Below are 27,658 nucleotides of genomic sequence, written 5' to 3' on the forward strand. Positions count from 1 at the left end.
GATCAGACCGGACTGCCCATGTGAAAGGGGCCTTGGCCTCTGTTTGATTTGCAGTTGCAATGGTGCTCCACATGTGATCAGTTGGGACACCAGTCATTTGAAGATTTGACAGTTCGACTGAGAGCACAAGCAAAAGTGACAGTTATCATTCACAGCATGCCTTGAATGTATTTGTTGAGAAGCTGTTAAGTCAATGGTTTTAGTTTTTCTTTAAGAGCTCAATATTGTTTTGACTTCCTCCACTTCTGCATTACTTCAACATATATTCCTTTTTAAATTGCTCAGGTTTGTGACAGATTTACTTGAAAGTGGTCGGTTGTTAACCTCTGAAGTGAAAAGTGAACAAAGCAAATCTTTCTATATTGGGATTACAACCACTTTATAGCCAATCTGTATTGGGGAAGTATGGAGACTGTCACTGTTGACAGTTTTCTGTACTACAAAAAACTAGTTTCTTGGCTGTCTTGCTGAACTATGTATTTTTGTGTCACATACTCGAAACTGTCCTTTTGGTGAAATTTGATTTAATGGAAATAGTAGTATTGTGTATAGTTTTTTTTTTTTTTTTTTACATTTTGTTTCCATTCTCTAATACATTTCAGTTGTCAGTTGGATTTACACCTGTCAACCCAGCATGAAAAGAAGTTTTACCAGTGCAGTCAGTGTGGGAAGGAACTGAGTACATTGAAAAAACTACATGATCACATTGCATACCATTCTGAAGCCAGGCCTCACAAATGCCATCTGTGTGACAAAGCCTATAAAGTAAAAAGTATGTATATAAAACAATGTTTCCTGAACATTTTATGTTGTATTCATATGTTTTTCTATAGAGTAGAAAAGTATACAGTGTACAAATTTTGCCACTAACTATAGTTAGGCTTTTTCTTTTCTAAATGGGAAATCGTGGAATTGTGGTTACCATTACTTCTGGATGGACGTTACTGCTGCCTATGCTTTATTCTAATACTGAGGGGCATATATGTGGATTTTGCGTGTTTATTGGGCTCTACCTAAAGATAAAATCATTCTGGGACTTTTCAGCACAAAAGATGTCAGAGGTGATCCCTGCTGCTATTGAATAAACAAAGAAAGTTGACGCAGCCCACCGATTTGCAGGATTGGAATTAGCCAGACCAACGGCTGGGAATTTTGCATTGGAGCCTGTGATAAGCAAATTACACTTAAGGCCCATTCCCAACGTTGCACTGTGGTAATGTACTGTACTGCAGCTATAATTTGTAAACTGATGTGGTGCATTGGACAGCCCATTTAAGGGCATGGGCTGCCTTAATGCAACGCCCAATAATGGGTGTGGTTTAATTACGCCACAACTGACCACCCTAGTGTGAATGGGCCCTGAATGGTATACATGTTTGTAACTCACGTACATAATGTAAGTAAATAAAGAGAAAATGAGTACTGGGACCACTTTTTCACATAGTCATATACAGAAAGAATTCAAAATATGAAATCTAAATAACAATAAAAACTGTTCAAACTACTCACCTCTTTAAAGGAAAAGTTCACTTTTGGGGACATGTTTTACCTGTTTTTGAGGGTGGAACGTGTAACCTGTTCCTGCAGCCTCCCCCCCCCCCCCCATCTTCTCCCTGCACCAACAATAATATAAGAGCGCAGCTGCGTCATTCATTCCCAGAGCTTTGTGAAAGAATGCCTACACGTTCCGTCAGCAGCTGATGGCTTGTAGTTCTCAAAGGCGGGAGCTGGTGAGCACTCTCCTAGTCTCCTGACAGCCTGCAGGAGCCGGACATTGCACCCGTGATCTGCTGATCGTGTGCGCAATGTTTTACAGGCTCCTAAGAAAAAAAATAATAAATGCACATTTTTTTACCTGCAAAAAAATGTGCATTTATTTTATTTTTTTAAAAAGGTGAATTTTATCCTTTAGAATAGAAAATTTCCACTATAAAGAAGCACTGCTACAAAACCGTCAAATATTTTCACCTAATGTAGACATGCTTTAGCGAAAATTCACACATATGCTTGTGTATTGTTTTAAGAAATGGTTTGGTGTGGGGAAATGCAAGTAACACCTTTGGGATGAATGGAAACACTGGTTGTAATCCATGTTACTTTATCCAGTATCAGTAACTGTCCTCACAAATGCTCTTTTGGTTGAAGGGGCTTAAAAAAATACAGTAAACCCCCCTCCATTGCGGGGGTTACGTTCCGGACCCAGCCGCGAAAAGTGAAAATCCGCGAAATAGAAAAACCCTATTAAAATGCATTGTAGGCTTGTTTTTTTTACTGTCACTGTACGTGTAAAAGCATTTTAAGGTCTTTAAACACACTTTTAAAGCAATATAAACTCATTTAAACACATAGAAGATACTGAGGGACATAGCAAGAGCTATGGAAAACACAAAAATATTTCATTTTTAATGATTTATATAGTAAAATAACATTACAAAAAAAACTGCAATATACCGGGACCGCAAAAACTGAGCCGCGATGGAGCGGGGGTTTACTGTAGTCTGTTTTATGTAAGAAAGGAGAAGGAAGAATTTTCTATTGTTCTTAGTATGTCAGAAAGCCTGTATATGGTTCTATACCCAGGTCACATCTATGAATTTTGTAAGTGCTCTTCCAACTAAGAAATCTGAGCAACGGTGCCTGCAGTAAGATGGTGTACACTGCTCCAAAGTCATGTCATAATGCATATCATGTTGGCTTTGGGATTAACCACAGCTGTGTCAAAATGAACAAATTGCACCTACATACATTTTGGTACTTGACATTGTCTTTTAATTAAATATTTAAATTAATACATTTATTCATATTTAAATCAAATTGTGTGTTTTTCCCTGAAAATATTGATTCATAAAGATTTGTGTCAAGATTTTAGATTCTTGGTCATTTTATACTGCCTTTTTTTTGACCAATTGGCTACATTTTCCCAATTGGCTACATTTATATACACTTACAATGTGTACGTAATCTACAGAAAATGATGTTCCATATTTTCTGGTCACTACTGAGTGAACCTAATTCGACCTAAAATGAAAAAGGTAACACAACATTGCCCTACAAGAACCAGTGTTAGTTTTGAGACTGATCCTTTTGGATTCTAGGCCTATGCTTAACATAAAGCCTTGATTTTTCCCCAAGGCAAGATTAAGCCCCAGCTTTTTCTGATGCTAAGCCCCGCTTTATACGATTCAGCTGCCAAAGTTCTGGTCCTTGTGTCTGTGATATGTATTTGATGTACACAGAAGAGGCATAAAGGCCTAATAGATCTTTGATGTTTCCATAAAGAGAACCTGTTAACACAATAAATGAAAAAGGTAATCAAAACTAGCAAACGAGTACCCTGTCTGTACATTGTGTACGTTGTTATAATTTTTGACATTGTTTTTAATAACCCAAACATTGCCTGTTCTGCAATGGACATACTTTTGCTAGTAAATGTATGCTGCCTGGTTTATCCTGTGTTAACTCCATTATTTAATTAATTCGGTATTTTGAAGCAGTTATGTACCAGATTTTCTCACTGTTCTAGGCAGAACATTTTTACAATTTTAATTGTGTCCTCAGTTGAATTGGAAATCTGCTATAAGGTATAAACACACAATAGAAAAGGAAAAAGAAAATAGAAAAAGGTACTTACAACTGTTTGTGTGTGTGTGTGTGTGTATATATATATATATATATATATATATATATATATATATATATATATATATATATAAATAATGTGTTATCTTAAGGTATATACACGATATATAGCTGGAATGCGGTGTAATTATGTCAGAAGTTTTCATTTTATTTCTCAGATATGACTTGACAGAAAATGAATAAACATTTGTGGTAATGTGTTACTACTTCCTCTAGAACTCCCTATGATATTTTGAATTAATGCCTCCGCATTTGTTCTTTTCTCCCAGGATGCAGAATTGTAATAGATTCACACACAAAAAAAGTCTTTCACTTTGCTCAGGAAATGCAGCCCAGCTTTACATGGCAAAGGGCAATTAGATACAGTCAAATATTGTCCAGGTTAAAGACTATTTATTTTCCCACATCTGTCATAGTATAATCTATTTTTTCCTTGCCTATTTAAACAATAATTCATTGTTATATGCAGCCTGCTTTTTGATATTTAGGAATTAAATTTGCTTTGGTAATGAACTGAGAAGTTAATAATCGTTTTGCTTTGCAAAAAAAGGCAATTACAGCCTGTCAAGATGTTTAGTGTCGGAGTTCATCTGAGTACTGCAGATGTCTTAGAAGAACATTTGGTAGGTGAAAGGGTGAATTCTAATTAGAAATAAAAAAAAGGTTTTGTCACAGACATTATTTAGTCACAAAGACAAAGGAAGCACCTACCCCTCCCCTATCCATTTGTCAATTCCGTGGGATATTCTCTTGTCATGAATGCTAGTTTTTTTTTTAACCTGGAATCTTGTTTGGCATAGTATAGAATCTTCTTCCTCTGTGAAATTCAGCGTGAATTGTAAAAAGGAGGAAGAATTTACATGAGTTCCTCTCTCTCTCTACCCTTACTTTGGCCTCCCATGGGACCTATGTGACAACCTCTTCCCATATTAGAAATCAAGACTATTGTTTACATTCTCTGAAATAAGAAAAAAATCCCAACCTACTACCGGATAAAATGCCAAGTGCTTGTTTATTTTCTCACTTGAATACATTGGATATGCTAAAATAACACTTGGAAAGCTGCCTACTCATTGACCCACAAATATTGGGCAGCTGCCACCAAAAACTCTTGTATGTTTTCTTTTTTTTTTAACTGTTTTAGTTTGGCTACCAACGTGGTTGAGACTAATTTGAACATGACTTTCATTTTCAATGGTTTTGATTGAAAATTTTTAAAGCATCAACATAATAAACAATAACAGAAAACATCATTCAGTGGCTTGAACATGACTTTCAATGAAATTTCCAAATAAAAAGAATGTGCATGATATTAAATGTAAAGCCCAATCAAAGCCTCCTTTTTTTGTGTGTATGAAAGTCTAAATGAATGGTTAGGTGCCATTTTTATTATTTTAGGGGCACTGTCTATCTAGCACTTTGCATAAATGCAGTACTTACACTTGCTTCGACTTTAATGTGCCTACAATTTCAACATGCTTTTTTAATGTGTTTTTTGATGCTTAATTGATGCTTTGGTGATGCTTTTTTAAGCTTTAATGAAGCTTGGCAAATGCCCTGTGTGTGTGTGATTTTCTATTTGTTTTGATGGAGCCCATTAGAACCCTAGCTCATTAGTACCCCAATTCAGCAGATCCTCCATCTCATTAGTACCCCAATTCAGAAGATCCTCCAGCACATTAGTACCCTAATTTAGCAGATCCTCAGCTTATTAGTACTCCAAAGCTCTGCTGATCCCCGATCAGTGATAACCCCCAGCTTTGCTGATCTCCCACTCAGTAGTAACCCACAGCTCTGCTGAGCTCCCACTCTGTAGTAACCCACAGCTCTGCTGATCTCCCACTTAGTAGTAACCCACAGCTCTGCTGATCCCCCACTCAGTAGTTTCCCACAGCTCTGCTGATCCCCCACTCAGTAGTTACCTACAGCTCTGCTGATCTCCCACTTAGTAGTAACCCACAGCTCTGCTGATCCCCCACTCAGTAGTAACCCACAGCTCTGCTGATCTCCCACTCAGTAGTAACCCACAGCTCTGCTGATCTCCCACTCAGTAGTAACCCACAGCTCTGCTGATCCCCCACTCAGTAGTAACCCACAGCTCTGCTGATCCCTCACTCAGTAGTAACCCACAGCTCTGCTGATCCTGTGGTTTTCTTCTCCTCCTTATTCTCCGGCCCCTGCTCACTTCCTGCTATATTGCTCCCATGCTGTGCACCACGTGTAACATCTGTTAGTTTCTTCTGCTCCTGTCCCCCAGCTCTGCTGCTACTTCCCCAGCTCAGTCCTTACTCTCCAGTCTCGTTCACCCTCCGCTATAGCATTCCTATGTTGCACACCACGTGTGCTATCTACTAGTTGCTCTGCTCCACTCTGGACCCTGCTCACCTTCCTCCTGCTCCACACTGTGCTGCAAACAAGGTGTCACATCTACACCAGACACTGTCAGAATATATACACACGAACCAGAAGTGACTGCTGATGACATCTTTCTGGTTTGCTTTTTGGTAAAGTAAAGCTAACTGAATAAAAGCCTCGCAAAAGCTGCAGGTGCTGTTAGCGAACTATGTCATATACTTCTATCGAAGCTTTGGAGACACTTTAGAGCACCAAGAAAGTGACATGGGGTATCATTTTTAAAGCAAACGCAACGTGTGAGCTGGACTGTAAGCTTACCATTTTATTTAGTGACCGGTGCTTTGATTGGCATTTGGAGTGCATTAAAAAAAGCGTATCCAATGCCCCAATTTTGAAGCAAGTGTAAACAAGCCCTAAAAGAATCAAAACACCTTTGTCTGATGCGTTTTCAGAAGAATAAAGAGCCTTCATGGCGTTATACTGATAATGTCTTCTATGCTGTCAACATGGCGCCCGGTGGGAATATGTATCCAATTACTCCAAAGCTAAATATTTTCTCCTGACTGTGGACAGGTGCAATTAAAGAGTCAGTGGACATGGATGAACTCCAGGCTACAGTTACTTTGCCAAGACTAAAGGGCCGTCATTTTGTGTAATCCTCCACTGTTCTCCAGTGCAACCATGTGACAACACTTACACAATCAAAGGATACAAGAATGCATGAATATGAGAATAATGCATTATAAAATTGTATTATTGAGCATTTGTTTGTTGCAGGTGATCTTACCCAGCATGTCAGAGTAAAACACATAGAAGCCTCTACAGGAAAACCACCATTACTCCAGTTGTGCGAGTTTTGTGGCCAAGCAGTAAAGCACTACAAAAGCCATAAAATATTCTGCAGGTACGAATAAAGCATTGTTTGGATGTCTTTGGCCTAGCTTGGTGTGAGTGCACTTTTTTTTTCTGCCCCAGCACCACTGCCAGTCTTATCCTCACTGGTCCCTCATCCAGCAAAATATCGCCAGTGAGGTTGCAGAGTTGCATGTCCAAATCTTCCCAGGCAGTAATGCACATGTACTCCCATTCAGTCCTATATAGAGTTAGTCTGGGGAACAAACTTTCCATTGTATTGAATAAGAGTGCAAAGCACTTTCATGGTCCTGACCAGAAACATTTAGACAAGCCGGTGTGGGGCATCATTAGTGATATATTGCTGAATTTGGGACAGGTACAGATAAAACTGCAGCAGATTGAGTTTTTTTTTGCAAGCAGTGTGACTGATTATTATTCATAAGTAGACAATGTAAATGGTAATGCATGAACACCAATTGTATTTTCTACAGTCCGGTCCATAAATATTGGGACATCGACACAATTCTAATCTTTTTGGCTCTATACACCACCACAATGGATTTGAAATGAAACAAAGATGTGCTTTAACTGCAGGCTTTCAGCTTTAATTTGAGGGTATTTTACATCCAAATCAGGTGAATGGTGTAGGAATTACAACAGTTTGTATATGTGCCTCCCATTTTTTAAGGGCCCAAAAGTAATGGGACAGATTAACAATCATAAACCAAACTTTCACTTTTTAATACTTGATTGCAAATCCTTTGCAGTCAATTACAGTCTGAAGTCTGGAACGCATAGACATCACCAGACGCTGGGTTTCATCCCTGGTGATTCTCTGCCATGCCTCTACTGCAACTGTCTTCAGTTCCTGCTTGTTCTTGGGGCATTTTCCCTTCAGTTTTGTCTTCAGCAAGTGAAATGCATGCTCAATCAGATTCAGGTCAGGTGATTGACTTGGCCATTGCATAACATTCTACTTCTTTCCCTTAAAAAACTCTTTGGTTGCTTTCGCAGTATGCTTCGGGTCATTGTCCATCTGCACCGTGAAGCGCTGTCCAATGAGCATTTGGCTGAATATGAGCAGACAATATTGCTCGAAACACTTTAGAATTTATCCTGCTTTTTTTGTCAGCAGTCACATCATCAATAAATACAATACGCCATGACACTACCACAATCATGCTTCACTGATGAGGTGGTATACTTAGGATCATGAGCAGTTCCTTTCCTTCTCCATACTCTTCTCTTCCCATCACTCTGGTACAAGTTGATCTTGGTCTCATCTGTCCATAGGATGTTCCAGAACTGTCAAGGCTTTTTTAGATGTTGTTTGGCTCACCAATGGTTTACATCTTGTGGTGAACCCTCTGTATTCACTCTGGTGAAGTCTTCTCTTGATTGTTGACTTTGACACACATACACCTACCTCCTGGAGAGTGTTCTTCATCTGGCCAACTGTTGTGAAGGGTGTTTTCTTCACCAGGGAAAGAATTATTCGGTCATCCACCACAGTTGTTTTCCATGGTCTTCCGGGTCTTTTGGTGTTGCTGAGCTCACCGGTGTGTTCTTTCTTTTTAAGGATGTTCCAAACAGTTGATTTGGCCACACCTAATGTTTTTGCTATCTCTCTGATGGGTTTGTTTTGTTTTTTCAGCCTAATGATGGCTTGTTTCACTGATAGTGACAGCTCTTTGGATCTCATATTGAGAGTTGACAGCAACAGATTCCAAATGCAAATAGCACATTTGAAATTAACTCTGGACCTTTTATCTGCTCCTTGTAAATGGGATAATGAGGGAATAACACACACCTGGCCATGGAACAGCTGAGCAGCCAATTGTCCCATTACTTTTGGTCCCTTAAAAAGTGGGTGGCACATATACAAACTGTTGTAATTCCTACACCGTTCACCTGATTTGGATGTAAATACCCTCAAATTAAAGCTGAAAGTCTGCAGTTAATGCACGTCTTGTTTGTTTCATTTCAAATCCATTGTGGTGGTGTATAGAGCCAAAAAGATTAGAATTGTGTCGATGTCCCAATATGTATGGACCTGACTGTATGTATTCAATAGACAAAAAGTTAAAAAAAAATATCTATTTTGGTCAATGTTGGTTTAAAAAAAGTAGTTTAACTGTAGAAAAAAAAAGGTAATTAGGGCAAACTAGAATTTAATAAGAAGTTAAATAAGAATACATTTTATTTAAACACATTTTTCCAACTTTTGAGGTTCCTTTAAAGCGGTATTAAACCCAAAACTAAAAATTTAACATATTGCAGCTTACCAAGATGTGGTGGCTGCATTCGTTTTCTTTTTTTAGTCTTTAGTTACCAGTAGTTTTATTTTTTTTTTCTTCTGTTTGCACTTACAGACTATATGTATCTATAGGATAGGATGTATCTTCTACATATAAAATCCTTAAGTAGTAAGGACATTAATGCAATAATATTATCTACAGAACAAGTAAGCATTTGTATGTATGTATATATATATATATATATATATATATATATATATATATATATACATACAGTGCCTTGCGAAAGTATTCGGCCCCTTTGAACTTTGCGACCTTTTGCCACATTTCAGGCTTCAAACATAAAGATATAAAACTGTATTTTTTTGTGAAGAATCAGCAACAAGTGGGACACAATCATGAAGTGGAATGAAATTTATTGGATATTTAAAACTTTTTTAACAAATAAAACACAGAAAAATTGGGCGTGCAAAATTATTCAGCCCCCTTAAATTAATACTTTGTAGCGCCACCTTTTGCTGCGATTACAGTTGTAAGTCGCTTGGGGTATGTCTCTATCAGTTTTGCACATCGAGAGACTGAAATTTTTGCCCATTCCTCCTTGCAAAACAGCTCGAGCTCAGTGAGGTTGGATGGAGAGCGTTTGTGAACAGCAGTTTTCAGTTCTTGATTAGATTCAGGTCTGGACTTTGACTTGGCCATTCTAACACCTAGATATGTTTATTTGTGAACCATTCCATTGTAGATTTTGCTTTATGTTTTGGATCATTGTCTTGTTGGAAGACAAATCTCCGTCCCAGTCTCAGGTCTTTTGCAGACTCCATCAGGCTTTCTTCCAGAATGGTCCTGTATTTGCCACCATCCATCTTCCCATCAATTTTCACCATCTTCCCTGTCCCTGTTGAAGAAAAGCAGTGGTCTGATACTCCTTCCATTTCAATATTATCGCTTGCACAGTGCTCCTTGGGATGTTTAAAGCTTGGGAAATCTTTTTGGGAAATCTTTTTGTATCCAAATCTGGCTTTAAACTTCTCCACCACAGTATCTCGGACCTGCCTGGCGTGTTCCTTGTTCTTCATGATGCTCTGTGCTTTAAACGGACTTCTGAGACTATCACAGTGCAGGTGCATTTATACGGAGACTTGATTACACACAGGTGGATTCTATTTATCATCATTAGTCATTTAGGTCCACATCGGATCATTCAAAGATCCTCACTGAACTTCTGGAGAGAGTTTGCTGCACTGAAAGTAAAGGGGCTGAATAATTTTGCACGCCCAATTTTTCAGTTTTTTATTTGTTAAAGTTTGAAATATCCAATAAATTTCGTTCCACTTCATGATTGTGTCCCACTTGTTGTTGATTCTTCACAAAAAGTTACAGTTTTATATCTTTATGTTTGAAGCCTGAAATGTGGCAAAAGGTCACAAAGTTCAAGGGGGACGAATACTTTCGCAAGGCACTGTACATACACTCACCTGGTTTCTTTTTCCTCTCAATAAAAGTGGAGTTTCACTGTTAGGACTTTTTTTAGACGTTTGACTGACTTTGGAAAAACGAATTGTAGGGGTTTTAGGATATGTGGGAGTTGTAACAATCAACAGATTGATCTTACATTTACCATAATTTAGGTGTACCCAAGTGCAGGCATACATGTATTACAGCCCAGTCTCTCCTTTGCTTGAGTTGCTGTGCCTCCATAAAGGGTTGTTTTAGACCTTCTCTGAGAATAATTAGTATTACTTAGATATCAAATTACATGAATAGAAGATATAGTAGTATAAAGGCTTTAAAATCTCTAATATACAGTTACTCCAAAACACCCCAGAAATGGACAGTTGGCACTTGCCTACACTACACCTCATTTTTCAAAGTTGGCCAACAATGGAGATAGCAAAATCTACTGCAGATTGGACCACCAACTGCCACAAAGCAGACCCAGACAACATGTACTTCATGTGTGTGGGTAGTTTAAGAGGTGTTCTGAGCCAACAAATGAGATGTAGAGAGGTGTGTTGGCCAACAAATCTTTACTTTTATGTATTCGTTTTACTAAATTAGTAAAGTTGATTTTCCAATCGAAACATGTTTGATGTGACCATTTTTGCTTTCCTATATCTTACTATGTTGGCCAGTGGAGTGAAGAAGTTTAAGTGTGAGTTCTGTGTTCAGTCTTTCCACCGGATTTCAGAACTCAAGAGGCATACGTGGACTCATACTGGAGAACTTCCATATCGTTGCAAAGTAAGTACTACTACCAACTGTGCCAGCTTACTAAATTGTGATGTCCAGTTTTATTCTAAAATGCTGGCCAGCGAGATGATACCGTTCTTAAAGAAAGTCAACCAATTAATGGCTTTGCGACAATGGGAAAGGCATGAGAACTTAAGGTGGAACTAGACCCATTGATGTCATGGTTTTAAAAAAGTTATTTCTCTTTCGTTCATTGATGGACACAGCTCTCCATTATTCAGAACCACAGAGTTATACTGCCCCCTACAGGAGTAGGACACTGGGCAGAAAAAAAACTTGGCTACGCCAATGGGCAGTTCTAGGTGGTATACATCCCCCCTCTCTATTAGCCTTCAATTTTTTTCTGCCTTGTCAGGAGGAAGGACCTAGTTCCCTGCCGGGATCTCAGGTCCTAGCATTTTTTCTCCTGTTTTATTTCCTGTGAGATCTACAATTAACTGCAAGACTGGGCAACAGGCTGGATATCTAGATCCAGTAGTCCCAGTCTGGCCAGTGAGCGCGCGCAGACCAAAGCTGTGCACTAGGTCGGCCGCGACATAACCCCACTGGACGTGGGCTGGCCTGCGAGGTAAATGCCTCATGAGGTCGCATAGGACTGGGTCATGGCCCGAGTCACATCGTTCCTCCTGGCTGACAGCCCCCCGATTTCGATGGTGAGGAGGTTCTGTCTGGAGTGGTGCCTGCCTGGTTCCTGGTATGGTGAGTAGCTATCCCCCCTCTCCCCCTGGATGGGTTTGGGGTGGACGCGGGCTCCTCCCTGGGACAGTCGCGCCTGTGGGTTCCCCTCCTTCCCTCTGATCCCCCTTTTGTTTGGTGATCCTGCTGGGCCACCTGGGTACCCCTCTCACACCCCCCTCTGGGGTAGTGTGGTGGTTTGGTAAATAGCAGGGGATGGTGTGCTGCACTGTACAGATGGGGGTGGGCAGCATCTGGCAGATGGGCTTCACGGCTGGGGGGGGACGCTAGCTGTTGGTGGTCTTGTGCCCAGATTCCCCTTCTGCATGGTGGCTGTGGTCAGGGCTCCCTCCAGGGTCCCTGTCGAGCCTCGTGGATGCCACGTGCGGTGGCCATTTTGCCATAGCTGGTGCCGTTTTTTTGGGGGCCTATGTGTTTCTAATGACTGCCGACCACCTTTGGGTGGTCCGGTGTGCTGGTGGAGTGGCGACCATGACAGTGGAGCCCCTGGGCAGCGTTTTTGGCTGTGGGAGCTCTCCCTTTTCCCCTGGTGTTGACTCCTGGGTTTTTCCTTTACCTTGGATGCCACACGTGTAGCTGAGCTATCTCTGGTGCAAACCGGTGCTATTATGGTGGGGTGCTCTCCTTGCTTGTGACCCGGTGGTGCTACTGGCGCGGTGGGGGTGTCACATAGCGGTACTAGACTCTTTTTGTGGTGGGTCCCCCGTTTTTCCTTATGGAGTCTCAGGAGCATGTTTCCCCATCTGACCCCCTCTCGGAGGCTGCAAGTCCCTCTGGGTCCCAACCACCCATTGATGCACTGACAGCGGTCCTGGAGTCCTTTTTTCCCTGGGTGGAGGTGGCCTTTAGGCAGCGGGATAGAAAAAAGCGCCCCGCCTTCCCCTGTCTTGTCAGATCCTGAATCCAACTCTGCCACCATGGACGTGGCCCACCCTGAGGGTTTTGCGGCCACACTCCCTAATTTATCAGATAGTGAGGATTATTCCTCCACACCTGTAGCTGCGCACGAGAAGGCTCACTGATTACATCTGTGCAGGAAACTTAAAAAATGGAGGATGCAGTTGAGACTGTGTTTCCTTATCCCTCCTATTTTGTCAAGTTTGTCTATAAAGAATGGGAGCATTCAAATCGCCCCTTTTTGTTTCCTTAACGCTTTGCTGTAAGGTACCCCTTTGAGGAGTCGCTTCTCAAGAACTGTACCCACCAGTGGTGGACCCCTCTGTCTCCAGGTTAACATCATTAGGAGTCTTACAGGGGGGAAGAGTAGCTTTGTTCTGCGGTCTGGGAAGGCAAAAGAACCTTGTTGCAGATGTGGCCCGTCTTTCTTGGTTCACAACGTTTTTTTTCGTCCCTCAGGGTTCAAAACTGTTCTTCTTTGGTAACTCAAGAGCGGGATTGGTCTGGTAAGCCAAGAGTGGGATTCTCTAGACCCGCGGATAAGGCTCCTTCAGCTTTAAGGTGCGCTCTCACCCCTGTCTGGGGTGGGGGGACGGCTTCCCTGGTTTCCGGGCCCGTGGACCTCCTTGGTAAATGACAAATGGGTCCACAAAGTGATACTGTCCAGTTTAAGGATAGAGTTTTGTTCTTGCCCTTTGAAAAGGTTCTTCCCTTACAATGTGCATCTGTCTCCGAACCGATTGCATGCTCTCTATGGGGCGGTGCAAGAACTGTTGCTTCAGGGTGTAATTGTCCCGGTATCGGAATGGCTTCAAGGTTTTTATTCAAATCTGTTCACGGTCCCAAAAAAGGAAGGCAAGGTAAGTCTGATTCTGGACCTCAAGGCCCTGAACTGCTTTGTGCAGGTACAAAAGTTCAGAATGGAGTCCATTCGCATGGGGTGGCATCCCTACATCAGGGGGACTTTCTTGCTCCTATAGACATCAAGAATGCTTACCTGCACATTCCAATATGTGCCCAACACCAGCGCTTCCTCTATTTTGCTGTGGGTGAAGAGCACTATCAATTTGTGGCATTACTACCCTTTGGTCTCTCCTCTGCTTCTTGGGTTGTCACAAAAGTGTTGGCCCCCGGTTCTGGCGTTGCTACGTCAGCGGGGGATTGCGGTACTTTGCTACCTGGACAACCTCCTCTTGCGAACAGGGTCCTCTGCTGCCTTGATGGATGATGTAGAGATCACTATACAGACCGTGAAGGTGATTGGTTGGCTCCTAATTTTCCAGAGGTCTGCTCTGATTCCATCTAGAAAACTGTATTATCTGGGTGTGACTCTTGATTTAGCTTCCTCTGGACAAGCTCCAGAAGTTACATGCTGCGATCCATCCCCTGCTGTCTAGCATATGGTCCTCCCTCTGGACTTGCATGCAGGTGCTGGGCCTGATGGTATCTACCTTCGAGGCAGTCCCGTTTGCGCAGTTCCATACGAGGTCCTTTCAAAAGGAGATTCTGGTGAAAATGGGACAAGTGTCCAAGGTCTCTGCATAATTGGATTTGGCTGAGCTGGGAAACCAGGGGGTCCCTGGTCTGGTGGCTTCACTCTCTGGCTCTTCGGCAGTGCAAATCCTTTCTCCCCTTGTATTGTTGTATTGGACAGTGGTCACCACAGATGCATGTCTGTCCAGGTGGGGAGGTGTCCTGGGACTGAGCTCCGCTCAGGGTTGTTGGACACTGGAAGTGTCCAGATTCCCGATCAATACCTCGGAACTTCAGGCGATCAGGCTTTGCCTGGATCACTGGACGGATCGACTCCGGGAGCTCCCGGTACAGATCCAGTCAGACAATGCATCCTCCGGTGGGCAGAACGATTTGTTCCGGCCCTCTCCGCTGTACACATTCCAGGAGTGGAAAACTGGCAGGCGGGCTATCTCAGAAAGCAGGAGTTGGAACAAGGGGAGGAGTCCCTTCACCCGGACGTGTTTCATCAGATATGTCTCTGGTGGGGCACCCCTGGGGTGGATCTGTTGGCGTCCTGGCTCAACAGAAAGGTACAGAGGTTTGTGGCAAGGTCATGGGATCCTCTGGCGGATCCCAAAGACCAAAGCTCTGGTGGCCCCGTGGAGCCAGTATCTTCTGATCTACGCCTTTCCTCCTCTAAATCTTCTGGCACAGCTTTTGCGCAGGATTGAGGCCAAAGGGTTTCTAATCATTCTAGTGGCCCCGAACTGGTCTCGCCGGTCTTGGTATGCCGACCTGGTGCGACTTGGTAGTCGACGTCCCTTGGAGACTGCCTCTCAGGGAGGATCTACTGTCCCAAGGGCAGATCTTCCATCCTGCTTTACAGTCGCTGGCTTTGACGGCCTGGCTGTTGAAAGCCAGGTGGTGAAGGATAGAGGTTTGCCTGGGTCAGTGAAGGCTAGGAAGTCTACCTCTAGGAAGATCTACCATTGTAAGTGGAAAGCCTACATTTTGTGGTGTGAGACGATTGGAGTTCACCCTTGTTCTTATTCGGTGGCTCGGATTTTGACCTTCCTTTTGAACAGGGTATCGAGCAGAAATTGGCCTTGAGTACCATCAAGGGCCAGGTGTCTGCCTTGGCGGTCTTCTTTCAGTGACTCCTGGCCACGCATTCCCCGGTGCATACTTTTTATTCAAAGGGTTCGACCTCTGATTCCCACGGTTCGGTCTCCTCTACCGCCGCGGGATCTAAACTTGGTGTTTTCAGTTCTCTAGAAGCCTCCCTTTGATAACAATTCAGGAGATTCCTCTGCTTACGCTGTCCTAGGAGGTAGCCTTTTTAATGGCTATCACCTGTGCTTGCAGGGTGTCGGAGCCGGCGGCGTTATCTTGTTGTACCCCCTACTTGGCGGTCCACAAAGATAAGGTGGTTCTTCACACATGTCTGTCGTTCCTTCCTAAGGTAGTCCCAGATTTCCATTTGATTGAAGACATTGTGTTGCCTTCCTTGTGTCCCAGGCCTAAACATCCTAAGGAATTTGCTCTGCATGCCCTGGATGTGGTTGGGGCGATTCAGGCGTATTTGACAGCCACTAAGTCTTTTTGGAGGTCAGACTCACTGTTTGTGATCACAGACGGGACAAGGAAAGAGCTGACTGCTTCTTCTGCGACCATTTCCAGAAGGATCAGACAGACGGTGACTCAGGCCTACTCTATCAAGGTGCAGGTTCCTCCTTTCCCTGTAACGGCACTCTCTACTCAGGCGCTTAGTGCCCGTCTTGGGCCCTCCATCATCAGGCATCAGTGGTTTGCAATTGGTCCTCAGTGCACACTTTCACTAAATTCTACAAAGTGAATGTGTTGGCATCCATAGATGCTTCCTTTTGGCCACAAAGTTTTGCAGGCTGCTGTTTAGAGGGTCTATTCGCTCTTTAGGGGTGTATTGTTCAGGTTGGGCTCCAGTTGTTTTTTGTTGAGCTCCTGGTTGGCTATTGTGTTTAGCCCTGGGATTTTTTGTGGTCCCACCCCTCACGTTTGACACTGCTTGAGTATGTCCCTGTGTTTCTGAATAATGGAGAGCTGTATCTGTCCATGAACGAAAGAAAAAATGAGATTTTTGTACTTATCACAAAATCTATTTCTCTGAGTTCATTGACGGACACCGCGCCCACCCCTGTATGGAGTTTTAATACTTCTGACACTGCTTGTTACTTAACTGAAGGCCTATAGCAGAGAGGGGGGTGTATACCACCTAGGACTGCCCATAGACGTAGCCGAGTCTTTTTTCTGCCTAGTGCCCTACCCCTGTAAGGGGCAGTATAACCCTGTGGTTCTGAATAATGAAGAGCTGTGTCCATCAATAAACTCAGAGAAATTGATTTTATGGTAAGTACAAAAATCCCATAAATACCGGCAGGCCGGGTATTCTAACTGACAAACCATCAAATGGCCAGTGTCATAACTTATCACTTGTGCAGCACCATGGCAGTTAAACATCAGAGGCCAAGATTCCTGGGCTGAAAAGGATAGCAGAGTTTAGTTCCCGCTTTAAATCTGATCTCTTAAATCCATTTGGGGGCCTCTCAAGTTTTTCTGCCTTCTGTAAATCTGGAGAAGGCCTTTGGCTCCCCCTTTTACATAATGACCTGCCACCACACATGCTTTCCTGAATCAGAGCACTCTATTGTACACCTATGTAGGTAATCAAGATAAATGGCACAATTTCCAGAACACTTTTAAATTACAAATGGCAGCAGACAGGGCTTTCTCCTTGTCACCATTCATTTTTTTCCTTGTAGCACACCTTAGGAAGATCAGACTCAGAAGGTCTGATTAGGTCAATGGGTAGGAAACCCATTTCACACACATGATTTACTAGTATACATGGAAAATGTACTATGTTATGTGTCCTAACCCCTGACTTCCCTCCCAATATTACTCAGAAAGTTATAATTTTGTAACTATTTAACTTCAAAACTATTTACAGAAATCTGGAGCCCTAAGCCGACGATAGACGGTTCGAATCTTGGCCGGTTCAGCAGGGACTGGCTGAGATTGGAACCATCTATGGGCAAGCTGACTGTACCAAGTCCATTGATCAACTTGGGTACAACCAGCATGTCAGATTTTTGGCATACGATTATTGCCAATGGCTATAGCCGCTAGGAATAATCACTGTGTTCAAACCATGGTTGCAAGAAAAGAAAATAACACCATCTATGGCCTGCTTTAGGTGTATCATTACCAACCCTGAAGGGAAAGCAAATGTTTTGAATGTGCTTATCAGCAATAAAATCTCCTTGATCCCAGGTTGCTGCTGACCTATCCCAAACATTCCAAATAAACTTTACGCTCTTGCTGGACTTATGAATTGGGTTCTGACCATGTTGCAAGAAATCACTTTCACTTAGTTTGGAAGATACAATGTTTTAAGGATGTTTTATTGCCATTTGGAGAATACTATACCTCCTAACTTCTCTGTATACATTTAAATAAAGAATAAAAAAAAAAAAAGTAACTGTTTTAAGTCCATTATAAAATAGCTAAATGATTGACAACACTGTTAAAATATTGCTATCTGTATTTCCCAGCCTCATTTGATCAGCTAGAATAGGGATTTTTTAATGAAATTACCTCACAGCTGCTACATTGGTAATCCCAATTCACTGATGGTCTCAATCTATCTCAACTAGAGCAGGGTGTAAAGACTGATGGATGACCGTGACAGACATGGAAACTTTATTAACATATTGGATAATCTCTTCTAACTTCAGAAATTATTTATAATACTTGCTCCCTTTTAGTTCTCTTCCTTTCCCTGACATAGAGGCTATGTTCATGCCATTGCCACTACTGAAATATATATTTGGGGGCAGGTACCTTTTAAAACATTACAGCTCCCCTTTTATCTATACCAAATCATTCTAGCCCCCTCACCACCTTTTTGCTTGCTTTCTTCCTGATCTTCTTTCTTTCCGATACACTGAGGTTCCAAATTGCTTCATCCACAACACAGGCCTACTCCACCTGGCCTCAGAACCACATGGGATAACGTTTACTACAACAGCTCTCATATGTGCTCCCAAATGTATACACTTTCTATGTTTTTCGGAGGCAGATTTTGCAATATTTTGCATTTATTGGCTCATACCAGTCCCTTTTGTTTGAGAGCCTTCATTTCCTATGGATTGATTAATAGTGATGGACTCATGCGAGTTTGGAATCATAGTCCCAACCAACCTGAGCAATCCCATCAGGAAGCCCTCAGTGCACACTGTCAATCATAGGCAGTGAGATATTTCCTGGCCCGCAGCTGCACAGATCAGGAAATGTCTCACTCCATATGCTTGGCAGTGTTGGCTTTCTGACGGGATTACTCAGGTGGGCTGGGACTACGATCCCGAACACACCTGAGCCCATCACTATTGATTAATAATAGTTATTTTTTTGTTTACCCAAATCTGACCAACTTTTGTTACATACTCTTACCAAATGTCTTACCTTTCAATAAATATTGTTTTAGGATTATATGAAAGTTCTACCTAAGGCAGACACCACTGGATTCTTGCACTAGGAAGAAAGCATACTTGCTGTGCTCCTCTAAAACAAGTTATTATTTGTTGCCAAACATGTATTCCTTTAAGGCTGAGTTACAGCATCTGCTCTTTCCCTTCTCACTAAAAAGGAGGACTTAGTCCTGAAATTAGTTTCCTCCGCCCACAATGTTTTGGTGCTCCACATTAAAGCAACCCCAAACACAGAAGAGGGTAAATACCTCTACCTCCAATCTGAAATTTGCTGAGAAACTGGCACTTCTGGGAGTGTCTGTCTCTGTACTACAGGACACAGTAGTGACTTGCAGGCTGGCAGAAGGAACAACCTGAGCACAGTGAGGACATATGAGATCAACACCATGGAGGTGTCAGTTTCTCAGAAGGTTATAGAGGAACTTTCTAATTAACAGGGCGTTATTTTATCAATATTTTTTTATGCTGGTCCTTGTTGGGCTGTAATCACTTGACCTCTGGAAGATTTACCCCCCTTCATGACCAGGCCATTTTTTTGCAATACAGCACTACGTTACTTTAACTGACAATTGCGTGGTCATGCTGTACCCAAATTGCATTTATGTCCTTTTTTTCACAGGAATAGGGCTTTCTTTTGGTGGTATTTGATATCATCTCCTACATTTTTTTTTTTTGCACTATAAACAAAAAAAGACTGCCAATTTTGAGGAAAAAAATATATTTTTTTTTACTTTCTGCTATAATAAACATATCCAATAAAAAAAAAAATCAAATTTCTTCATCAATTTAGGCCAATATGTATTCTGCTACATGTTTTTGGTAAAAAACAAAATCCCAATAGGTGTATATTGGTTGGTTTATGCAAAAGATATAGCATCTACAAACTATGGGATCTTTTTATTTATGTGTTCTTATGGGGGTTTTTTTGTACTAGTAATGGTGGCGAACAGTGACCTTTAGTGGGACTGCGCTATTGAGGCGGACAATTGGACACTGATACTTTTGACACCTTGCCTGGAACCAGTGACACTAACGCAGTGATGCACGGTCACTGTACTAATGACACTGGCTGGGAAGGGGTTAACATCAGGGGCGAACAAAGGGTTAATTATGTCCCTAGCCAGTGTTTTACTATATTGTGTGAGGTGCTTTTAATATGGGAAGAGATGGAATTTATTCTCAGCTTTTCAGGGACACAAACTCCATCCCTTCTCTCCTCTCAGAACAGCAATCTGCCTTGTTTACATAGGCAGATCGCAGTTCGGTCTCTCTGCCTAACAATCGGCAAGTGCGATAGATAATCAGGTACCCTGCACCCGCCGATCGATTTCCATTGTGTGTAATCACCTTGAAAGGGAGTCGCATGCACACCCCCTAACCGGAAGTGTATATATACCTGATCTGGCCCACAGGAGCTGCCCTGTAGCAGACCTAAAGTGGTTAATTCATGCAGAGTATTTGCTTTGGATAGAGTAGAGAAGGGTTAAAATCCCTACCTGTTTTTTTTTTTTTTTTTTTTGCTGCCTGTGTACCATTGTGCAAATTTTACTTCACATTCTGTCCCAAAGACACAATAGGAAGGGAGGAAATCTCCCATAGTGAGGGGAGTTCCCCTCAAAGACTTGCCCCATTAGAAGATTTCCTCTAAATCTACGAATTACCCATTACTTTCACCAGTACAAATAGAGGAGTGAAACTAAAAAAAAAAACATTTCCCACTAACTAAATCCAGATACACTAGAAAGTCTGTAAATTTCACAAAGGTAAGGAGTATACCAGTTTTGGTTCCCTTCTGCAATACTGGCAAATTTACACAACTTTTTTTTCTTTTTTTAAATTAAGGTAGAATGTAATTTTTGCCAAGCTTCTAAAGGTTATTTATTTGTTGCAGATCTGTGGGAAAGGCTGCAGGCATCCGAGTAACATGAAGAAACACATTCGTACAGTTCACAAAGCAGACATGCGAGTTCAGATCAATCGAGAACATGCATCTCCCAGATTCTGCAAGAACAGAAGGCCAGCTTCTAAATTTTCAAGTCAAGTGCAAGTGCTGCCTGCTGATCACTCTATTCCAGTATCCGGTATAACTGCAGATCACGTGATCCAAACAGACTCCTCTGTGTCACCATTATCCCTTTCCTACATCTCCATCTTTACTGGTGATGAACAATCGGCAAATGATTTTCCCCCCTATGACTCACAGAGTGCATCATCCGATACTGTCAGATCATTGTAACAAAGACTTTTATTTTGAATGAAATATAAGTTATTATTATGGTACATGGTAATAAGACTAATGTCAATTAAAGTGGTTCTAAAGTCAAAAAGTTTTTTTTTTGTTTTTTTTTAACCTAAAGTGACTGTAAACATAATTTTTTAAAAATAGCAAACATGTCATACTTACCTGCTCTGTGCAATGGTTTTGTACAGAGAAGCCCTGACCCTTCTTTTTGGAGTTCCCCCCGCTGGCGCTCTTAGCTTCTCCCCCTGTTCAGTGCCCCCATAGCAAGCCGCTTGCTATGGGGGCACTCATGCAGGCTCAATCCCAATCTATTGACAAACACAGTGTGTCTTGGCCCTGCCCTCTGCTGTTTTCTCACTGGCTTTGATTGACAGCAGCAGGAGTGATTGGCTCCCACTGCTGCCTCCATGTCAATTGAGGAGAGGGAGAGAGAGAGAGGAGATGCTCTCAGGCACAGCACTGGATCAGGCTCAGGTAAGGATAAGGGGAACCTGGGGTGGAGCAGCACACAGAAGGTTTTTTACCTTAATACAAAAAATGCATTAAGGTAAAAAAATACTAACTTTACAACCACTTTAATGCATTCTATATATTAAGGTAAAGAAAAAACTCATAAAAAAGCAGAGCCGTGCTTTATGTGTCTATGTGCGCACAAAGCCTGGCACTCATGCTCACTCGGGTGCCAACTCCTCACACGACTTGCGAAGAGCAGGTAATATAACCTCTTCTTCTTTTATTTAAAAATGCTTTTACAATCTCTTTAGGTTCATCCTTGCATCTTTAGTTTACTGGAAGACATAACAGGAGGAACAAAATCCTTATTGATCCCCACTAAGATCAGTGATATCAGTTCCCTAGATCAATTGGGAACACAGAGCAAAAAAAGGGGCATGTATTATTCTACCGTAGAATAAATCAAATGCATTCTAAGCAGGGGCAAACAGCTTACATGACAAGCTTCCTTTTTCTGTTTTGAATTAAATATTTTAATTCACAAGATAAAACTGTTTGGATTTGCATTCTCTACCCCAACTAACTGGGGAAAAAGGGGAGGTATACGTGGAAAAACAAAGTAGGTCTATAAATATATTAAAAATTGTTATGATCTATTGTAAGTGGCCACATGTAGGCACAAGTTAGCCAAAGAAACAAGGGTGCTTACTAACACAGAAGAAGGCACCTTGCCCACACTCTCTTTCAAAGGGTTTCATTGCATTGCTTTAGAGGCATAAGTCACTAATCATCAGCTTGTGTCAATGACTCAGAAAACTCACAATTCCTCTTCATCAGTTCCTAGCTATGCCTCAGCAGTGCCTGAGATGTGCATCAGTTTGAATTGGAGCAGATGTTGCTGGAGTCCAAGAAAAACTTTAAGAGCTTTGTCTGATTTCTCACCTGAAATGGTGCTGCTGTCATAGAATTAGGTTGATCCTCTGTTTTCCAAGGAGGCTGTCTCCACGGTGCAAGCTCCTGCAATTTCTGGTCTTCTCTAGGGTTGCTGACAGTACGCTGCAGACAGGCACAAGAGTGTGATCCTCAGGATGCACGGAGTGACAGCTCAGGAAATACCACAACAAGGTAGCAAATTGTTAAGCAGAGATGAGGCTCAAGAGGAGAACCGTTTTAAAGGTTTAGGGCTGAGAGAGAAGACAAGTGTAGATAAACCTTGAGCTGAGACGATAATAAGTGATTACAAAAGTGCAATTTTGTATGTAAAATAGCAAAGCTTAAAGTGGTTGTAAACCCCATTCATGAAATCTGACATGGGCACATATAGCTGTAGTGTTTACTTATCTCTCTCCGAAGGTCTAAGTGCTGTTTGTCTCCTGTGCTTCGTTCCTCTTTATCAGCAGGGTCATGTATGACAAGTTCTCCGACACATGAGATAAAAGCAGCTGAAAATTTGTGTCAGGGAGGGAGCTTAGAGGGAGATTAGCAGAGAGCTGGTCTATTCAGAATACAGCTCTGCATGTTCCTTTGCCTATGTGGAGGGGGGTGTCCCTTTTCTTTAATCAGCTCTCACACAGTGTAAGCCCAGACTCCCTACCCACTGCCGAATGAAGAAGAAAGATTTCTAACACAATCTGAACTTTTCAAAGAGTGTGGAAAAGGGGAAGACAGCAGATATACAAGTAAAACGTATGTAGGGAGATTTGTTTAATCTTTGTGTATCATCTGAGGCTGTTCACTTCACTGGATGGATGTGAGGGTTTACATTCACTATAAAGTTGTTGAAGACCCTCTCATATACCCAGTGAAGTGAATAGCCTCAGATGATACATAGAAACTAAACAAATCCTACTACATAAGTTTTACTTGTTTATCTGCAGTCTTCTCTTTTCTACATCTGTTCAAAATTTAGATAAAATCATTCTGGATCTGTCAGAAGCACAGAGGAGGGGGCGGGGAGCTGCAGTTAAAGCTCTTGTACAGTGTGTGAGGGCCGATTGGAGGAAAGGGAAACAACCCCCTTCCACTCAAGTAACAGGAACGAAGGACCATGCAGAGCTGTGTTGTGAAAAGACAAGCTGTGTGCCAAGCTACCTCCCCTCCACATATTTATCTCGTGTCAGGAAAACTTCAAAGAAGTGAGACATGCTGATAACAGAGGAACAAAGCACCAGAGAGAAACCACACTTTAGAGATTTGGAAAGAGAGTAAACATTACAGATATGTGCTTTGTTCAGATTTCATGACTGAAGTTTACAACCATGTTAAGGTGAACAATTTTTTTTTACTTTAGGAGAGCTCTAATCCCTTTTTGACACTACATTGCAATGTACACAAGAAAAAAAAAAGTTTGTGTAACATAACATTATAGTGGTTATAAAGGCAGAAGGTTTTTTTATTCATTATGAGGCAACAAAAAAAAAAAACATTTGTGTTCAGCTCTCCCCCTAGCCCCCTTAAATACTTACCTGAGCCTGATCTTGATTCAGCACTGTGCCTAAGATCAGTGGCTCTCTTGTCTCAGGAAATGGAGGCAGCAGGGGGAGCCATTGACTCCTGGCTGCTGTCAACCAAATCCTGTGAGGTGGGGCAGAGCAGCGCTGTGTGTGTCAATGGACACACCGAACTTGGCTCGGGATTTAGCCTGCGCAAGTGCCTCCATAGTAAGTGGCTTCTTAAGGGGGCACTCAGAAAGGAAGAGCAGCCTAAAGCGGCAGGGGACCCCAGAAGAGGAGGATGGGCTGCTCTGTGCAAAACCATTGCACAGAACAGGTATGTATACCATGTTTGTTATTTGAAAGAAAAAAGAAAAATTTACAGTCACTTTAAGATAATATCAAGCTGGGGCTGGCAAGGGCAAAACTTAGCATGAAGGCAAATTTTTCATAGGTTAGTGATCGCTAAATATGCAAATGACATTATGTTCACATACATGAGCATTTGCTGCTTGCACAGTATATGCAAATGTCCTGCAGATCTTTTATGGTCATTGTTGGGATCTGGGGGGGCGCTATTTGGAGAAGGAATATTAAACAAACAAAAAAATCTTATCAAGCAAACTTTGATATGATGCAGAGTGTATTGTTGGCTCAAAGACTGAAGCTTCCCAAGTCTTAATGCAGCAGACTTTAACATTACCTCCGCCAATACTGTCTTTGTGGCAAACATGTCTACTGTTTGGCCATACATGATCAGTCCTCAGCACATGTTTCAGAAGGCCTGGTATATGTCTTTATGTTCAATAGCAAACTAATCTTGCTCTAATGTTGTTTTTGGGCAGTGGGGGGAATGCATCTCTCCCACTGCTTCTAAAAGTGATTTTGCGGCAAATCCGCCACTGGGATCACTTTCATCTTAAAGCCGGCCACCTAACTAAAAAAAAAGACCGGGGTTATGGCATCTAGCTGTAGCCAGAACCACGGTATTTAAACGTAAAAAACATGAAGACGTATATTTACAGTTAGGAGGTCGCCAGTGGTTTTAACACACATTGTTCTTGTACTTCTTTTGAGTGACAGGCGTCCCGTGATTCTGTTTGTGTTATTTTCCCGCAATTCGTCGGGTGACAATTGCGGCAAAATTGCGCCGCGTTTGGGGTGCCATTAGAAGTAACAGGGATCGCATGGGCGTCCCACGCTTTGCCGTGATGCAGAATCGTGGCGATTCTGCCCGCAACCTGGGATGCCAAGATGTGAACAGAGCCCTAATGCATCGCCGCACTGCAATGCATGTCTGTTGGCAAGGTACATTGAAGTGGAATTCACAATGAAAGACACCACATCGCACCAATACATGTATCGTGTTCTTGCATGTTGTGGAAGTGTGAATGGACCCAAAAAAAAACACAATTTTGCTAGCACGGATCTGCTTCTGTGCTTAGCATGGTCGGTATCAACCTGGACACCCTTCAGTCAGTAGGGGACGGACAGAATTCCCAGATTTATGCATTACTTCTATAAATAAAAGAATATAACATCCCTGTTGTGTATACCTTAGCGTTTAAATTCAAACTTTATATACAAATTAATAAACATATGAACAATGCTGCAATGCAAAGTTCTGCTGAATTGTCATCCCCCAGGTCCGATGAGGTCTTCCAATATTGTACAAGGCCAAAGGTAATTGGTGTTGGTAACTGTGGCCCTGCTGGTATTAAGTAAACTCTTTGTATTTAGAATTTACCTTTTTATTTTCCAGTGTTTGCAGTGAGTATATTTGTTGTGCTAGTGTCCTGTTTTTCAGCAAAAGCCTTTATATGGCAAATAAGTGTACCCACCATTTTTTAGGTTTTTCAATTCAGGTTCTGAAAACATACCTTGCTGTGGGCATAGACTATTAATATAGTTGTGGACATATGAGATCTTTTTGTGTTTTTACTGTCTGGTACTTTATTGGTAGTGAAGGATTATAATCCCATGTAAGGTAGAATTCTAAAAATTGGAAACAGTAGTGTGACTTTCAATAGCCCCTTTGTACCCTCAACTGTCATGTTTTATGGTGCAGTTAAAGCTGAACTCCAAGGAAATGGAAAAATCCTCCCTTGCATTGGGGCTGTCCTCGCAGTGCAGGGATTAAAGGCTAAGATCACCTTTATGAAAAAATAATAAATGCACATATTTTCGCTGGAAAATTGCAGGTGTATTGTCAGGCTCCTGCAGACACTGCAAACAGCCCTGTGCCCATACCTCTGTACGGACTGTCAGCTTCAGGGCTGTACAGGGTTCATACGGTCATGGAAATCCTGGAAAAGTTTTGAAATTTTTAGATGACACTTTCCAGGCCTGGAAAGGTCATGGAAAATTAGGAAACACACTAGGTTTTGGAAAAGTCATGGAATTAAATTACTGTGGAGGAGCGGGGAGCGAATGCTTAATTATTTTAATTATTTTATAATTATATTGCCACATACTGTATTTACATTTCGCTGTATTAGCGTCCTTCCGGGTCCGCGGTATGTGCGTGCTGTCATTGGCCAGCAGCAGCCGAAGAGATGACCCAATCAGGCAGCGGGGAGGGCCGGCCGCGGTTTGCCTGGAGACACTGTGACTGGCTAGCAGCAGCAGTAACAGCCAGGAGATTATCAACCAATGAGGCAGCGGAAGCGTCACTGGAGGGCGGGCCGGCCGCATGAACGTGATGATGATGCGGAAGGGGGCGGTAATCGTTTTGCGCGCCTTCCAACCCCCCTGCAATGCTTTCCAAACCCCCCCTTAATTCTCTCCAGCCCCCCCCCCCTCCTTCAGCTCCTCCAGTGCTCTCTGCTTCCCCTGTGCACTTCTATCATGTCTGCAGTCTCTGACCTTCTCTTGCATCATGTCCGCAGCCTCTGACTACCTCCTGTATCATGTCCGCAGCCTTTGACTACCTCCTGTATCATGTCCGCAGCCTTTGACCACCTCCTGTATCATGTCCGCAGCCTCTGACCACCTCCTGTATCATGTCCGCAGCCTCTGACCACCTCCAGTATCATGTCCACAGCCTCTGACCACCTCCTGTATCATGTCCGCAGCCTCTGACCACCTCCTGTATCATGTCCGCAGCCTCTGACCACCTCCTGTATCATGTCCGCAGCCTCTGACCACCTCCTGTATCATGTCCGCAGCCTCTGACCACCTCCTGTATCATGTCCGCAGCCTCTGACCACCTCCTGTATCCTGCCTGCAGTCTCTGACCTTCTCTTGTATCATGTCCGCAGACTCTGACCACCTCCTGTATCATGTCTGCAGTCTCTGACCACCTCCTGTATCATGTCCGCAGCCTCTGACCTTCTCCTGTACCATGTCCGCTAAATGTACAGTGTGTGTCGTAAAACGTTTGACATTTCGAACATGGGAGAGGCAGCGCTGTCTAGCCACGCTAAAGGTGCAAAGCACCAGTCTGCAGCTGCGTGCTTGACAGCTTCCAATCCGATTGCTGGCTTTTTCACCCGTGCGCCTGAAGTGACACCAGCTCCCAGCTGCGGCAGCGGTGCTTCCATCTCATCCACTGTAAAACAAGGGACCATTTTCAGTCGCGCTGTATCCAGGAACGAA

General features: G+C 42.5%; 1 protein-coding gene across 1 annotated transcript in view; it reads left to right on the forward strand.

The window, feature by feature from the left end:
- Positions 1-21,274, forward strand: part of LOC309546238 (uncharacterized protein) — a 33,553-nt gene extending 12,279 nt beyond the window's left edge. Inside the window, exons 2-5 of the mRNA XM_082245808.1 lie at positions 603-772; positions 6,772-6,898; positions 11,243-11,351; positions 20,826-21,274. Coding sequence (XP_082101934.1) covers positions 603-772; positions 6,772-6,898; positions 11,243-11,351; positions 20,826-21,170 — 751 coding nt within the window. The 3' untranslated portion in view covers positions 21,171-21,274. The remainder of the gene's footprint in view (positions 1-602; positions 773-6,771; positions 6,899-11,242; positions 11,352-20,825) is intronic.
- The last annotated feature ends 6,384 nt before the right edge of the window (positions 21,275-27,658 follow it).

This window comes from Pelophylax lessonae (assembly GCF_965119305.1).
Source record: "Pelophylax lessonae genome assembly, chromosome: 1".
NCBI lineage: Eukaryota > Metazoa > Chordata > Amphibia > Anura > Ranidae > Pelophylax > Pelophylax lessonae.